The following is a 16,927-nucleotide window of genomic DNA, read 5'->3' as shown; positions in this document are numbered from 1 at the left end:
CTTTGCCTTTAGTGGACAGTTATAGTTTTAGTATTGTTGCCTACTTTACGCACTTAAATCAAGCGCTTTTATCATAATAAAACATAAACGTCTGTATTTCACACATTTGTATTAGAGCCTGTGTCCTTTCAGATGATCTCATGTGTTGTTGTTACAGAATTATTCCCCCACGGTTTTTAAGTGTCACTATATTAGGTCTTTTTCTCTTTAATTAGACTAATTCAGGTGTAAACACCCGAGAAAAAAAACAAGATGTATTATTGCGCATGTTTTTGTCACTGAAGAGTGGATAATTATGGTCCCCACGTTGTCTCTGAAAACGTGGTCGACGTTAAGATAAGATAAAGTGCTGTTTAACGGCGCAGTCCGGCCGACCTGTGCGCTCAAGTCTGCAGATCATATCAGGGGTCATTTGCATAACCACCTTGTGTCTAGGTACGTGGGAGATGCCTCAGGGCTTCCTCTTCCGCCAGGCAACAAGTGTGTGCGTGTGTGTGCGTGTGTGTGTGTGCGTGTGTGTGTGTGTGTGTGTGTGTGTGTGGGTGCGTTTCAGCAACTGTTTGAGGACGATTCATATTTTATCCCACCGAAATAAAAGGGATTAGGTTGTGCGCTGTGGCACAGCAGCAGCAGCAGGAACAAAGAAACAAAGAAGAGGCAGAAGAGCAGAGACACACATATCTCGCAACACAAACACCCAGCAGCACCTTGACATCTAACATCAAGCTGCGATGAGAGAGCTCTGTGGTTAGTCACACAGCAGCCTCAGGTTCTGTGTGAGACCTTCTGCTTACTCAAATACAGCGGCACCAACTGCGAAGCACACCTTTTGACAAATAGCAGCTTTTAAAACAATGCACCAAAAGCCTGCAAAAACACTGATATTGATATTTCCTCCGCCTCTCTGCATCGGCATGCTTCTCTTTGTGGTCTTCGCAGCCAAGCCTGGAGGCACAACAGTCACATGAAACTTCTTCTCTTGAAATGGTGCCTCTCATGTGGAAATCTGCAAAAAAAGAAAGAAAGAAACAAAGAAAGACAGCGTGGAGTGGGTTGGCTGCTTGGGGTTAAACTGAGAAGAAAATGTTAGTTTAGTTTACTCATCTTAAGGGGATGCATTTATCGGCCTTAATGTATGATTACTCAGCGGGTAGACAGCTCATAATTATTGATTGTTCAATTGTGCCATGATGGTTTGATAGCTCTCTGTTTTAAGGGGCTCTGTGCCAATCTTAGCATCAATAGCAAAAATAATCTGCAACTGTTTTGATAATCAATTCATCATTCAAGTCATTTTTCAGACACTATTTAGTTGCAGCTTTTCATTTGTGAGGATTTGCTTCATTTTTTGTCTTTGGCAAAAGAGCAAATGATTACACGTTTTACGAGATTGTGGTGGGCATTTTCAGTGTTTTCTGACATCGTATAGTCTAAGCTAGTGAGTTAATGAACAAAATGTGAATGCTAATCGGTAATGAAAATGATCTTTAGTTGCAGCCCAGCTACTCTGTCCTTTTCTCTGTTTTTGCTCTTTTCATTGATTTCTATCTCTGTCTTGCTGTTCTTCCTAGAGCTAGCAATTCATCAGCATTAGTGTTTCTGAAAACAGCAGTTTTTTTTCCTTCTGAGCCCAAACTGAACCCTTCACAGCCTTCAGAAGTAGCATCCTGGTCCACCACAGGTCAACCATACTGTACGTCCTCTGTTCCAGTGTGGTGCGAGCCAGTCATCTCCCCCAGCGGGCCTCATGTAGTAGTTCCCAAGAGGGGGAAGCTGGAGCTTCGTTGCCATGACAATGCCACGAGGTCTGGCACCCCGTCCAGGTTGAGGTGGCAGAAGGAGAGGACTCGCAGGCTGGAGGGAGAGGTGGAGGAGGGCGGAGTGGCTTATGTCAAGGTGTTAGCAGCGCAGGCCTACCACATGGGCCGTTATGTGTGCCTCAACAACAGCACGCTGGAACACAGCTCCATCTACGTTTATGTGAAAGGTGGGTGTTCGAGGTGTTCGAGGTGTGTGTGTCTGCAGTTGTCCATGTAATAACATCTTTCAATCTAAATCTTTAATCTCCACAGACCCCCAGAATGCCTTCCAGCGAACCATGGTGAACGTCATCCTGGTGCGTGCAGGTGAGAACTGCACCATCCCCTGTCTGGTGACCAACCCAGAGGTCACCCTCTTGGCTTTAGAGACCTGCGATGGACAACCTTTGCCCTCTGGTATGAGTTACCGCAGTAACCTCCAGAGAGGAGTCATCATCGGCAATGCGAGAAAGGAGTACGAGGGCTGTTACGTATGTGTGGGACAGCTTGATGGAGTCAAAGTTACCTCGGGCCAATACACTGTGGATGTACGACTTGGTGAGTGAGAGATATTCTGGACAAGATAGCTTTACTAAATTTGTCATTTGGGCGATGATTAAACTAAAAGGGTAGGAAGGGGGATAGAGTGGATGATGTACGTGCAGCTGTTGACAGGAAATGATTAAGTGGGAGGCATTTGAATTTAGAAAAAGGGCAAATCTACAAAGTCAGATTAAAAGTCACTTGCTTGTAAAAGGGATAGTGAAGCTATCCCTCATGTAGACCACTTTTTCAGTCTAAAAGCAGCCATCTGCTCACAGTAATTAGCCAGTGGAAGATGGAGCCAAAGCATTTGCCTTTGCTAATACCTCGGGGGAACCGTATTGCAAATGCCCCAATGCTTGTGTCAAAGTAAACAGTGAAGTAAACACAAAGTAAAGCCATGCAAACAGCGCTGTGAGGCTGGTCAGTGGTGCACAGTGAGCAAAATGCTAATGTCGGCATGCTGACATGCTCATAATGACAAGGATGATGGTAAACAGCTGTAATGTTTACCATGTTCACCATCTGAATTTAGGAACGTCGCTAGTTTTGCAGGTGTTATGAACAAAGTGTTGGACAAATTGAAATCAGTCATAACAATGAGGAATGAAAAAAACGCTCCTTTAACTAACTACACTGCAGATGAGATTTAGAGCGTAGTTTTTCTTTTGAGCTATGACCATAAAAGCATTTTGAGTCAGTGGAAACTGATCATTTCGTTTCTATCTGTTTCTGCACTGCCATCAGCATTTTCAGTCTGGCCTGCAGTGGAAAGATGTCTAAACACAGACAAGCTGGGAGGAGCTGGGGCGTAGTGTCCTTATGACCGATGGAGACAGGGAGAGGGAAAAGAGTCGTGAGGGAGGGAGGAGCAGAGGGATTAGAGTCCCATACTGAACAAAGCTTTGTAACGGTGCATGAAGGCTGTGTTTGGGCTAAACAGAATTACCGCAGCCTTCGTCAAACACAGCCAGTGAAGTGCCTTCAGCAGGCTTTTAATGTCGGGAATTAATCATTTGTCTTATATGTGCCTGCATATGCAAACACTGTACTTGTGTGCATGTGACTCATGTGAGTGCAAACATGTGTTAGTGTGTGTTTGTCCACTACTGAATTCCCTGTCACTTAACAAAGAGGAACCACACAACCTTAAGGGCCTTTTATGTTGGTTTATAGATAAGGAATTTTTGTGTCATGTTTTCATTTTAGGAAATTCAACTTTTTAGTTTGCACTGCATTTTGATGATAAATACCTCGGGGAGGAACATTGTTGTTAACATGCAAATAGAGTCATGATTAAAACATTTAGCACGCACTCAAATCCAGAGTGATTTACAATGTTGCATAAATAAACAAATGTTTTAATCAGTTATATCAGTTGTGTATAATCAGTTGTATGATGTTGCTGCATCTGTTGATCCAGTGCCAGAGGTGCCTCCAGTGGTCACGCTATCTCAGAAAGACACCGTTATCCTCAGGAAAGGAGAGCAGTTTGAGATTACCTGCAGCTCCACTAACGTCAACCCCGACTTCAGTGTCAAGTGGTATTTCCCTTCAACAGCGGTGAGTTTGATGTAGGAACTGACTGAGGCTACTTTCCCTCTGTCTCTGTGTCTGGATGACTGACTGTCAAGATGTAAAACTTGATGTGCTTGATGGCTTACCAATGCAAGAGAAAGACAAATACTTGGACTTGAGTTTTTCAGGGCTTAAAGGGACTATTTTTAGGGAAATATTCTAGAAGATGCAATATACGAAAAATATAATTGAACAATTAAATGGATAAAAAACATGTGAATTGTAGCTATTTTTTTTAATTGTCAGAAAATGTTATAGAGTTTCATTAGAGGCAATAGTATTTTTTAAAACCCTCGCTACAGCCCTGTATTATTTTAATGTTAAGTCACAATGTTAAGTCTGTTTAAGATTAATATTTAAACACAGCTGTGCGGGAAATGTACACTCAACTTGAAATACTGAACTCTCTGAAGCATGATACCCTGAAAACAGTGGATCTGTGTAACATTACACCTGTTGATAGTGCACTGCTCACCTTTACCACTGATGCCCTGCAGCATCCTGATGAATCACACACCTCGCACATCCTGTCCGCATCCCATGGCTATCAACGCACCACCTCACTCTTGATCCCAGCCGTCAACCAGTCAGACTCGGGTACTTACCGCTGCTACACCCACAACGAGAGAGGCACCAGTGCCACCGCGCTGCAGCTGGATGTTCACGGTGAGCGTTGATGACAGTCTATTGGTTTTCGTGCATGCCTGTGTGCACCTTGGGCAGTCAGTGCCGCAGATAAAGGCAGCAGCACTAACTGGATCAGACAACATTGTGTGAGCTCCTCTACAACACCACCACACCTGCTATGTTTACTGTCGGCTCAGAAAAAAAACGCTCAACTAAAGCTTAACCACTGACACCAGTATTCATTCATACATTGTTTGTAGATGTATGTTCATACAAAAGATAAATCAAACATTAAGAGTGAATACAGACTCACCTGTTTTTAGGAGTGGCCTGCTGTTTGCAATGTAACGGTGGCTTTAATGTGTGAGTGTAATTGTGTTAAAGGGCATACCAAAAAAAGAGGCTATGAAACTTGAAATTTAAAGACAGAACATGAAGGTACATCGCAGTGCTTTTCTGCAAAGTAACAATACTTTTTGCTAGATGTTTATTTCAATGTAGACATTGATAATTTACTGAATAGACTAATGACAGGTGGACTTGAACTTGAACTACACATATGTTTCTGTTGTTCTCCAGAGCAGGGCTTCATTACCATGTTAGGAAGCCCAGGTCCCGTCCAGGCTGATGTTAAAGAGGGGGAGAGCCTGAGCCTCAGAGTAGAGTTTGATGCTTATCCTGCACCCAACTCCCTGTCCTGGTCTTACAACGACAAACAGCTCCTCAACACCACAGAGCACGTTATCACCATCCACCGCCACAAGTACAGGTACAGTAAGCTTACAGCATATCAGCTGCATGCACACATGCATGTACATACTCACAGAGTTTGAAGTGTATGTTTTGTTGATCAGATACATCAGCGAGCTGAGACTAGTGAGGGTTCTTGGCTCAGAGGGTGGGATCTATAAGTTCTCCTCCAGTCATGAGGATGCGTCTGTCAATCATTCATTCCACGTGTACGTCAACAGTAAGTAGCTCTCACAGGTGTTATACTGCTTCATATAATCAGAGCATAACACTCCTGAGTTCTCCAAGGGGTTGCTTACATGAAAATTAACAGGCAAAGTTCCTTAGTATCTACGTGTTTTACATGTTGAATATGTTTTCCTCTTCAAGGTAAGCCGGTCATCATCGCCCAGGAAGGGCCTGTCGATGGACAGGTGCGGTGCATTGCTGCTGGTTACCCAGTCCCTAAAATCAGCTGGTACTTCTGTGAGCTGCCCCACACAAGGTATGCCTAAGAAATATTGTAGTACTTACATCAAAAGAGTGTTAATGTAATTTTATTTATTTTATTTTGATTATGCTCTATTGGATTGCTTACATCAGACTAAGAGTGGAAAGACGTTGATACAAAGCTTCTGAATTATCACGATGGATGTGAACCTTTGACACCTTCAATGTTTTTCATGTTGTTTACAACTCCTGTTTTCAAATTGGTTTAGTACAGTTTGGCTGGTTATCAGTGTGTCCTGTCAATTTTCTAAAGTGAACAATAAGATATAGAAATAAGATATTCTTTTTTTCCTTTTAATATATAAACATTATTGTGTCTGGCAGTTCCTCTGAGAGCAGGAGACAAAGAGAAAGAAGTTGGCTAACAGGTTTATGTCTCACAGACTCATTAGCATTGAGACAAACAAGCCAACTGGATTTTGACTTTTGGCCAAGACAATATCAGTGTTTTAAGCCATTGTAGCCCTGGTAAAATAGGCATTTGTTTCTGTAATTTAATAGGCTGAAAATAAACTGATTAATGTAGGTCGTGGTTGCATTTACTTTATCAAGATCACTTGTTAATTCTGTCACTATCCCAGGAAAACAAGGGGTTGTTTGAGATAATGTTATCTCATATGAATATCTTGTTGTCTCATGAAAATAACCTTTTTTTACAAGATTTTTTTTTAAAAAAAAAACAACCAACCATGTCATTCTGACATAAGTAGATAATTAAATCGTGATCCCAGGATGACAGGCAATTTGATATTACTGTGACCACAACAATTCTGGGCTTGAGGATGTGGGGGAGGATGTATATTTGTAATAATAATATATGACTTTGAGATCAATTGGAAGTGTGTGACACTATTTATGGAGGTTAGCAACAGAGGAAGACTTTGGATTATAGACCCCATCGATGAGAAGCATCTTCATAAACCTTATGGCTGATGAAGAGAAGCAATAGGACAGGTTCCCCCTCAGTGTAGAGACAAGATGATACGACTGAAGTAATAATTAAAGAGCAGCATCCCAGGACTTAAAGGATGTGGGTAGAAACATGACAAGAAATAACAGAATTACACTAAAAGAGGGATGAAGGCAAAAGGCTTTGTGATATTATCAGTTGCTACAGGAGACAAAGAGTATGAACATGATCACCTATCTCTGTAAGGTTATACTTAAATCACTCTGTTGAAGTAGAAATGCTAAAGCTTGCTCCGATGTAGTACTAATAGAGGAAAACATAACTTTAAGCAACTTTATAACCCCTTAAAACAGGTGCTCACACCTGCCCAATGCCACCCAATGGGAGACTCCAGAGGTCGTCGTGGTGACAGAGTCTACCTTCGGCAGGAGTGAGGTGGAGAGTCGACTGAACGTGAGCAAAGAGCACGTGCACTATCACACCCTGGAGTGTGTGGCCAGTACGGAGGGCGAAGAGGCCTACACGCTGTTCTCCATCAGCGGTACGACTCGACGTTATCTCATGTATACTGTACCATAAGGACGTTGTATTAGTAGGTGTTTGGTTACTGGGTATGAGTAAGATTAGTGCATGCTGACTATGCAGGCTGGGATTATATGGTATAGACTCGCTAATCCTTAACGCACAAACAAACATCACTGCTGCAGATGTCTGTCTTAACGCTGGAGGAAGAGGATGTCACTGTGTGTGTGTGTGTGTGTGTGTATAACTACCGGTAAAATGTTGTGTATACTCTATGTATGTCCTGATTACACTTGTGTGTGTGTTTCCTCTCAGAACGCATCGTCCCCCATAAACTCTTCACTCCTCTTCTAACTGGCATGGTGGCCACTGGTGTCTTTCTCAGCCTCATTCTAGTGGTGCTGCTCTATAAATACATGCAGGTAAGACAGGAAATAAATAATGCATTGCAATACCATTACTGCAGTGAAGGAATATTTAATCTGAGTGAGAGCAGAGTCATAAAATGGTCATAAATCACATAAATCCATGGCCTTCAAAGCCATGAATTAGTCTGAAAATGTGTTTAAAAAGTCTTAGATGTCAATGTTAAATCAGGTTCCTCTGCCACCAGTGAAATGCAGTTTGCATCACAGAAAAATAAACGGCCGCCCAAGTTTAATAATTCTCTAATGACTCATGCGTCCATCTTGACTGTAGTATGTTAAAGTTAGAAGCGTCTTTCTGAGATCAGACTAGTTTTATTTTTATTTGCGCAATATTCAGCAGAGAGGAGTGGAAGTGTCAATATGAATGTGTCCTAATGAATGTGAAATGAATCAGTCAGGCATTCAGAGTGCAGACATGCTTTAGTTGGAAGCTTTTTTGACACTCTGATCATACCTCGAACCATTAATTTACCCCCACAGCGTGCTGCTCTTATTGCACTCGGATGACTCAGACTCCTTGAGGACTAGTTTATGAATTTGCAGAGGGATCATGACGGGATAGTCTAGACACAGGCTGATAACTAAAGTGCATCAAGTGATCTCAATAGAATATGAATGGAAGAGTGATGAGAAAACATGTAAGCTATACAATCCTGTAGCGACATTCACAATATCAGGAAGCTGATCCAGCATCATTTTATCTGTATGAAACCCTCTTTTCTCTCCAAACTTTTAACAGAAACCAAAGTTTCAAATCCAGTGGAAGGTCATTGAGAGTATCCATGGCAACAACTACATATACATTGATCCCACCCAGCTGCCGTACGACTCCAAATGGGAGTTTCCTCGACAGAAACTACGCTTTGGTATGACGATGCCCGTGTTTGTGTAGCTATACTATTGTATGTTTACATTTGGGAGAAAGCATGGCTGCAGCTAGTGTGGTTATTATTAGCAGCTTTTTCTTATTGTGACGTCACTTGGATGTACTTCACTCAGTTGTTTCTTCAATATCAAAGAAGAGTGTTTTTAAATGTCTTAAAACATGTGTGGTGAGGCTATTAAGGGAATTATGAAATGCTAAAGGTGTGTGTGTGTGTGTGTGTGTGTGTGTGTGTGTGTGTGTGTGTGTGTGTGTGTGTGTGTGTGTGTGTGTGTGTTGCCACAGGTAAAACCCTGGGCTCTGGGGCTTTTGGAAAGGTAGTGAGAGCCACAGCATATGGACTCTGCTCTGCAGATACCGTTACGACCGTCGCTGTTAAGATGCTCAAACGTAAGTGTGGGCCTGTGTGTGTGTGTTTGTTTGTGTATTGGTCTGTTTTTATCTCTGTCTTTGTGTCTGTGTCCGAAACCACCACATTGTTCTCTAATCTCTCTCTAATTCCCTATACAGTATAGATAGATAAATAACTTTGTTTTTACCGATAACACACAAAATGAAAGACAAGACATGGCCACTGCTTATCTTAATATTGATACCAGAGTGTGTCCTGGCTTTTTGAATGAAGCAGTACAGGCATAGTTGACACGGGTCAACTGTGTCTGTGTCGCTTGACAAATCTGTGATATTCAACCCTGCAAATTCCTGCCCTGATAGCGCCTGAACCATCAGAAAGTACAGTCTCTCTTCCACTGCTTTTTTTGCACTTGGAACAAGGAATTAACCGACAGGAACTAAACCTAAACTAGTCCCTGGTTTCACCTACTTAACACAGTTCCTTAGTTCAAAGTTCCTTAAAAGGCTCCTGGTCGTCTGGGAAAGCTCTCGCTGTGGAAGTGCCCTATATGATACACTGTCAAGCTTCTTGTCCATGAGTAAATGTGCTGAGTGACAGTGAGCAGATGTAGTTAAAAAGAATATAGCTCCTACATGAAACTGCTCACAACAAAAAAGTCTGTCGATTTTCTTGAGTAAGTGCCATTCAGTTATGGCCAATATCTCCAGAACTCTGCAACTCACACCAAACAATCTGGACGGGCTAAGAATATGCAGTGTGTGAAAAGCCCTTATTTTTTTCCATTTCATTGTGGAAATTACATAGCGCATACAATTCACACTCAGTAACACTCCAGTGAATAGGGACTGATTTCAGACACAGCCTGCTTCTGCTTGTCGTAGCAACGTCTGAGATGCTGTATGAGTTTATTAATGTCCTGATGATGTCATCACAGCCAATGCTCATTCGACGGAGAAGGAGGCGCTGATGTCAGAGCTGAAGGTTCTCAGTTACCTTGGAAACCACGTGAACATTGTCAACCTGCTGGGCGCCTGCACTGTCGCAGGTGAGAGGAGCAGCTTTACCACTTAGTTCACTCCTCAGGAAGTTTTAATGTGACGAGTTTTGGGCCAAATGTGGTCTGGATTTTTTTCTAGACGCTGGAACCATCTTGCATTTGCACATGTTTATTACATCTGTATTGACTTCTTTTGTTTTATGGTAATAGGTATCATTTGGAGAGGTTGTGTAGGAAGTGCAGACGTATGTTGATGCGCTCACTGAGCCAATATTGGCCTCTTATTGATAATCAGATATTGGACAGTCAGTATTACCCGGCACAGATGTAAAAGCGTGATGCAGTTTGACAGGTCACAAATTTAGTCAATCAATATTATCTACCTGCCTACTCCTCAACAACGATTATAATGCAGCATTTAGATTAGGGCTCCACGCAAATATGCATGAGTATGTAATTAGGGAAGAAATACTGGACACTTGGAGTATTCTTAGAGGTCTTGGACATGGAAAATCCTAATTTTAAGATATTTACACTAATTTGTTCACAATGTTTCAACACAAAAATATTGATATGTGTTTTTAAGCACAAACGTTGTTCAAACCTGTCTGGATGCACTACTACACGTCTGAACCTGTGAGAAGAGCGCCACAAACATCTTCTGTTGGCTCGTTGTTAGAGCTTTGGCTTTCCGCTTCTTTGTTCATTGTTGCATGCTGTCATATGGTTTGAAAATCAGTGAGTGAGGTCTCTTTTTATCTCTGCATCTTGCCAGGCCCAATTTTGGTGATCACAGAGTACTGTTGCTATGGCGACCTCCTCAACTTCCTGCGCAGAAAAAGAGAGGCCTTCCTAAACTCCCAAGTTGGTGATGGTTACTATCGCAACGTCTCGAACCAAAGTGAGCCCGCAAGGTGTGTATATAAAAATGAACTGAAACTGCATTTGCAAAATGGTGACCTTGTCAAGGTTTAATGCTTGTGTGTGTGTGTGTGTGTGTGTGTGTGTGTGTGTAGTGGAGAGGTGACTGGCACAGGATATATACCCATGCGTCCCTCTGAGAAAGACAAGTCTTCCCAGCCAGGTAGGTAGAACGCTACTTTATTTACAGTTGCCAGAAAAAGTATGTGAACCCTTTGGAATTACTTGGATTTCTGTATAAATTGGTCATAAAATATGTTCTGATCTTCATCTAAGTCACATCACTAGACAAACACAGTCTGCTTAAACTAATACCGCACAAAAAATTATACGTTTTCATGTTTTTATTGAACACAACATGTAAACATTCACAGTGCAGAGTGGAAAAAGTATGTGAACCTTTGGATTTGATAACTGGTTGACCCTCCTTTGGCAGCAATAACCTCAACCAAACATTTCCTGTAGTTGCAAATCAGACCTGCACAACGGTCAGGAGGAATTTTGGACCATTCCTCTGTACAAAACTGTTTCAGTTCAGCAATATTCTTGGGATGTCTGGTGTGAATCGCTCTCTTGAGGTCATGCCACAGCATCTCAATCGGGTTGAGGTCAGGACTCTGACTGGGCCACTCCAGAAGGCGTATTTTCTTCTGTTGAAGCCATTCTGTTGTTGATTTACTTCTATGCTTTGGGTCGTTGTCCTGTTGCATCACCCATCCTCTGTTGAGCTTCAGTTGGCGGACAGATGGTCTTAAGTTTTCCTGCAAAATGTCTTGATAAACTTGGGAATTCATTTTTCTGTCGATGACATCTATCCGTCCAGGCCCTGAGGCAGCAAAGCAGCCCCAAACCATGATACCATGATATTTCACAGTTGGGATGAGGTTTTGATGTTGGTGTGCTGTGCATTTTTTTCTCCACACATAGCGTTGTGTGTTCCTTCCAAACAACTCAATTTTGGTTTCATCTGTCCACAGAATATTTTGCCAGTAGTGCTGTGGAACATCCAGGTGCTCTTTTGCAAACTTCAAACATGCAGCAATGTTTTTTTTTGGACAGCAATGGCTTCCTCCATGGTGTCCTCCCATGAACTCCATTCTTGTTTAATGTTTTACTTATTGTAGATTTGTCAACAATAATGTTAGCATGTGCCAGAGATTTCTGTAAGTGTTTAGCTGACACTCTAGGATTCTTCACCTCACTGAGCATTCTGCGCTGTGCTCTCACAGTCATCTTTACAGGACGACCACACCTAGGGAGAGTAGCAACAGTGCTGAACTTTCTCCATTTGTAGACAGTCTGTCTTACTGTGGACACATGGACATCAAGGCTTTTAGAGATACTTTTGTAACCCTTTCCAGCTTCATGCAAGTCAACAATTCTCTTTGGTGCGAGGCATGGTTCGCATCAGGCAATGCCTCTTGAGAACAGCAAACTCAAAACTGGTGTGTGTTTTTTATAGGGCAGGGCAGCTTTAACCAACACATCCAATCTCATCACATTGATTGGACTCCAGGTGGGCTGACTCCTGGCTCCAATTAGCTCTTGGAGAAGCCATTAGCCTAGGGGTTCACATACTTTCTCCACTCTGCACTGTGAATGTTTACATGTTGTGTTCAATAAAAACATGAAAACGTATAATTTTTTGTGCGGTATTAGTTTAAGCAGACTGTGTTTGTCTAGTGATGTGACTTAGATGAAGATCAGAACATATTTTATGACCAATTTATGCAGAAATCCAAGTAATCCCAAAGGGTTCACATACTTTTTCCTGCAACTGTATTTATCATGTATTTCAACATCACAGTGAGTGCTTTACCTCCTGCGGTCACGTCCGTGTAAACTCCTGCTTTTCTTTCACTAAAGCTAACAAAGTAATCTTTATCTAGATGACATAGAGGAGATGTCTCTGGATGCCGAGGATCTCCTCAGCTTTTCCTACCAGGTGGCCAAAGGAATGGAGTACATCACTTCCAAGAATGTAAGGCTTTTACAGACCGCGTGTTTACTTATTGAGTAGTTACAGAGGAGATTTAGAAGTGCTGCTGCTAGTTTAGAAATCACTTCATGGCTTAGAGCAAACATGCTGTCCATTGCTGTCAGCCAGTAACGCTCATACATTACATACTGCGCACAGATGGAACCAGTTTTCTCATGATCTTAAAAAAGCTCAAATGTAGACCAAAAATTTAAATTCTAACCATTTTGTTTTCCTGATTGAGTTTCTCTTAATGCACTTCTGTTGCTTGTATTAAATTAGGCTCTATTTATCTATTTTGTATCTTTATTTTTCCTCTAGACTGTAATTTCCCTGAAATTGCACTAAAATCTCTGACTAATGTTCTTTTGTAAATGTTTTACTTTAACTGATTCAGTTTTATTTTCTTTGCCAAATATACAACTTTAGGGCATTTATGTCTTTGTTTGTATATGTGTGCTGTGTGTCATTCACTGTAGAAACACTGTCAGTACTGATTTCCTTGTTTGCGTGCGTGTGTGTGTGTGTGTGTGTGTGTGTGTGTAGTGTATCCACAGGGATCTTGCAGCCAGAAACGTTCTGCTGACTCACGGCAGGGTGGCGAAGATCTGTGACTTTGGCTTGGCACGAGACATCACCACTGATGCCAGTTATGTGCTCCGAGGCAATGTGAGTACGACTGTTACTGTTTTTCTCTGACTCTTCCTTCCTTCCTTTGTGGTTGAAAAACTGCCACACATACTTCTCCTCACTGCTCACTGGTTCAAAACAATGCATATAGTGTCGAGGTGTGAAGAATGTAGGCCTGCAACCAATGATTTTCATTATGAATTGATCATTAAGTATTTGGTCGATAAAATATCAGAAAGTAGTGAAACAGCTAAAGTTAAAGATGTTGAATGTTAATCATTCAAGACAAAAAGTAGCAAATCAATTAAATGTATTACCTGAAAGTAATGTAATGTTAATGTAATGTATTAATGTATCAATCCACTGATCAATTAATTGACAAATTATTTTAGCTCTTGAAGAACATATTCTGTATGTATTACCTGTGAAAGAAAGGAATTATATGTGCCTGCTCACTGTATCAGCTGTGGAAAAGCTCTTCAATACATTTCAAAACTCAGTCTTTTAAAGAAGAGATACTATATTGTTATGTTGAGAATTGAAACAAGAGATCATGGTCCATACTGCTCCGGTTCTCATGGCTCTTCCTCCTGCAGGCCCGTCTGCCAGTCAAGTGGATGTCTCCTGAGAGTATTTTTGACTGTGTCTACACCTATGAGAGTGACGTGTGGTCGTACGGCATCCTGCTCTGGGAAATCTTCTCTCTGGGTAGCGTATCCAGTTAGGGCTGTGTTATTGCTTCTGTTTCGTAATGTCTGAGCCATTACTGTCATCCATTTGAGCTGACTGGGCCGTATTAGAGGCTCTGATGATGCTCTCAAGCAGCAACATCACTTACTGTGGTGAATCATACACATTGTGACGCATAATGCAGAATCAGAAACAAGCATTGTATATATATTTTATATGAATACATGATTTTTTACTCCAAAAATGAGACATGAATTACACAAGATTATTTAAAGTGTGTGCATTCTGTATGTTTGTGGTGCAGGTAGCAGCCCGTATCCAGGGATGCAGGTGGGCTCAGCATTTTATAGGATGATCCAAGAGGGCCACAGGATGGGCAGACCTGAGTTTGCTCCTATTGAGATGTAAGCGTGTCTGTTAGAGTGGGTTTACTTACTTATAAGGTGAATATTTAAGTGTTATAACATAGGCTGCAGCTAATTATTAGATCTTATAATATCAATATAAAATCATTTTGTTTAGAAGATGCCTGAAAATAATTAATCATGTCCAGCCTAATTTTGTGCAATGTGATGTCTAGTTTTGTTTTTCTGGCGATAGATTAATTAGCCACTTGTTGCAGCATTAATTATAATCCGTGTCTCATTTATTATAATGCTAAATAGACTGTGGTCAATTAGATGACTAAATTTACACTTTTCTGATAACAAAATATCTGTTTTACATTCTTGTCTTATCAGGATGTTCATTAGTGCAATGTGACTGTACATAAAAAGATGACAGGCATAAATTATACAGGTGTGAACAAATGTTGAGACAACAAGACAAAAAAACTGATGCTGCGGTACATGATAATGCATTAGAGGTAATGAGGTCATTTTTTATTCTGGCTGCATCTGTGCGCGCATCCCATTTCTGCCACAATGAAACCTATCCTCGCCTCTGTAGGTACGACACGATGTTGTCTTGTTGGAACCAGGATCCTTTGAAAAGGCCTTCCTTCAGGAAACTGGTGGAGAGGACTGAGATGCTGCTGTCAGAAAATACCAGGAATGTAAGTAGATGGAACCATGAAATGCCGGGTGTTGTTTCTGTATTAGAGGGTGACAGCATAGATGCAGACAGGAAACAAAGGGAGCAAAGAGATGAATAATATGTGCAATAAAGGTCCCCGGCCAGAATTGAACCATGGATGCTGAGGTTACGCTGTGTTTGTTTTTTTTAGCCACTATGGCAACTCACATATAATAATTTTTGTCATTCTTCCCTAAATAAAGAGGCGCTCTACTGATTTTACACATCAGGTTCAGTTCACTTGTCATCTGCAGTCCTACACAGCCTGTTGTACAACATCTTCCTGTTACTCTGGGGGAGATTTTATTAAGTTTGAGAAAAATAATAGATAAAATAATAAAAATACTCTTTTATGATGTCATCAGGCTTATCTTGGTTTGGGTCATTATCAAGTTGAATTATGGGAAATTTAGGATCCAGTGTTGATCCATATTTTTGAGGAAAAGGCAAAACTTTACCTCACAGCAACAACATATATATTTTTAAATTATTTAATCACCTGTAACTGTCTGGTGACCCCTTAAATTCATCTCACCCCCCAGGTTTGGAAACAGTGCCATAGACTAAAAGTCAAGATATTCTCGGCCTCTCCAACTTTATGGAACTGTAATACTTAATCACTTGAGTATCCTCTCTACGCATAACTACAGCAACAGCCATACAGAAAAGATGTAAGCACCTCTAGAGACATTTTAGATCATTTTATTTAATAGATGTGAGCTGCGAGGACTGAATTCATGCATTTACCAGCATATGACAATATGATTTGCTTTATTACATTTCTCAGGACTGTTGATTTTTTTTTGTGAAAAAACAGTATCATCAAAACCTCCATAAACCACAAATGCATGTTCTTCCTCAGGTGTATCTAAAGCTGAGCAACAATCCAAGTCATCCAGATCAGCAGAGGGCGCCATCACGGAGACTGAGCTCAGTCTGCAGCACAACGGCTCCCACCCAGCCTTTACTGCAAAGCACGGCCGACGTCTTTTTGGACTATGTCTGACGTGCACTCGCACACACACACACACACACACACACACACACACTAACACTGATATGAAACATACACACACACGACTATCAAACCCCCCCAGCCACCTTGAGCTCCTCTTGTACCGCACAAACTAAAAGAGCCAAATGCACTCTGTAAACTACTAACTACACATTCACTCAAACTAACTCAAATGCTGGCCTTCCTACATCTCCCACACACACGCACACACACACACACACACACACACACGCACACACACACACACACACACACACACACTCGTATATATACAACCTTGCACTTGGCTCTCAGCATTGTCCTCCATCTAACCTCCCATTGGCGTATTGATCTCTGTGGTAGGTATTTCAGGTGCACATCAATATAAAGCAGACTCCAGCACCAACCACCCATCAGGCACAACATCACCCATCAGCAGCGGGAGGGGTTTTGGCTCACATTCAGCCTTAGATTACATCTTAAGATGCTTTGGCAAAAACAGAGATAACAAGTACAAGTAAATACTTGACCTTGGACTGAGGAATAGATAGAAGAGTTGGTGTTGTGATGATTTTATTGCAACTGTTTTTTTGTGTGTCAGAAGTGTCTCTTTTTATGGGAATGTTTTGCCATTTTGGGAAATAATCTTAACTGCTTTCTTGCCGAGTTAGATGACAATATTGATACCATTCTGGTATTTATCTTACCTTAGCATAAAGAATCGAAATGGGAAAAGCACCAGCCTGAGAGAGAGAAAAT

The 16,927-nt window shown here is 41.4% G+C and overlaps 1 protein-coding gene across 1 annotated transcript; it reads left to right on the top strand.

Annotated features, from left to right (window-relative positions):
• Positions 1–446: 446 nt before the first annotated feature.
• kitb (KIT proto-oncogene, receptor tyrosine kinase b) lies at positions 447–16,180 on the top strand. The gene is made up of 21 exons (XM_070828380.1): positions 447–480; positions 1,712–1,987; positions 2,073–2,357; positions 3,766–3,905; positions 4,418–4,586; positions 5,127–5,316; positions 5,402–5,517; positions 5,667–5,781; positions 7,050–7,237; positions 7,534–7,640; positions 8,386–8,512; positions 8,815–8,919; positions 9,819–9,929; positions 10,657–10,795; positions 10,898–10,965; positions 12,692–12,783; positions 13,327–13,449; positions 14,007–14,118; positions 14,405–14,504; positions 15,049–15,154; positions 16,037–16,180. Exons 1-21 carry the CDS (start codon positions 447–449, stop codon positions 16,178–16,180), a joined length of 2,847 nt encoding a protein of 948 aa, XP_070684481.1.
• The last annotated feature ends 747 nt before the right edge of the window (positions 16,181–16,927 follow it).

This window comes from Pempheris klunzingeri, chromosome 3 (assembly GCF_042242105.1).
Source record: "Pempheris klunzingeri isolate RE-2024b chromosome 3, fPemKlu1.hap1, whole genome shotgun sequence".
NCBI lineage: Eukaryota > Metazoa > Chordata > Actinopteri > Acropomatiformes > Pempheridae > Pempheris > Pempheris klunzingeri.
The sequence above is the reverse complement of the archived record's forward strand: the minus strand, read 5'-3'. Positions and strand labels throughout refer to the sequence as shown.

Bases quoted from the DNA above. Each gene is read 5' to 3' on its own strand.
- kitb (XM_070828380.1), top strand. From the start codon at position 447: ATGCCTCAGGGCTTCCTCTTCCGCCAGGCAACAA. The intron at 481-1,711 runs GTGTGTGCGTGT...CCTCTGTTCCAG, and splicing joins CCTCTTCCGCCAGGCAACAA to TGTGGTGCGAGCCAGTCATC. The intron at 4,587-5,126 runs GTGAGCGTTGAT...GTTGTTCTCCAG, and splicing joins GCTGCAGCTGGATGTTCACG to AGCAGGGCTTCATTACCATG.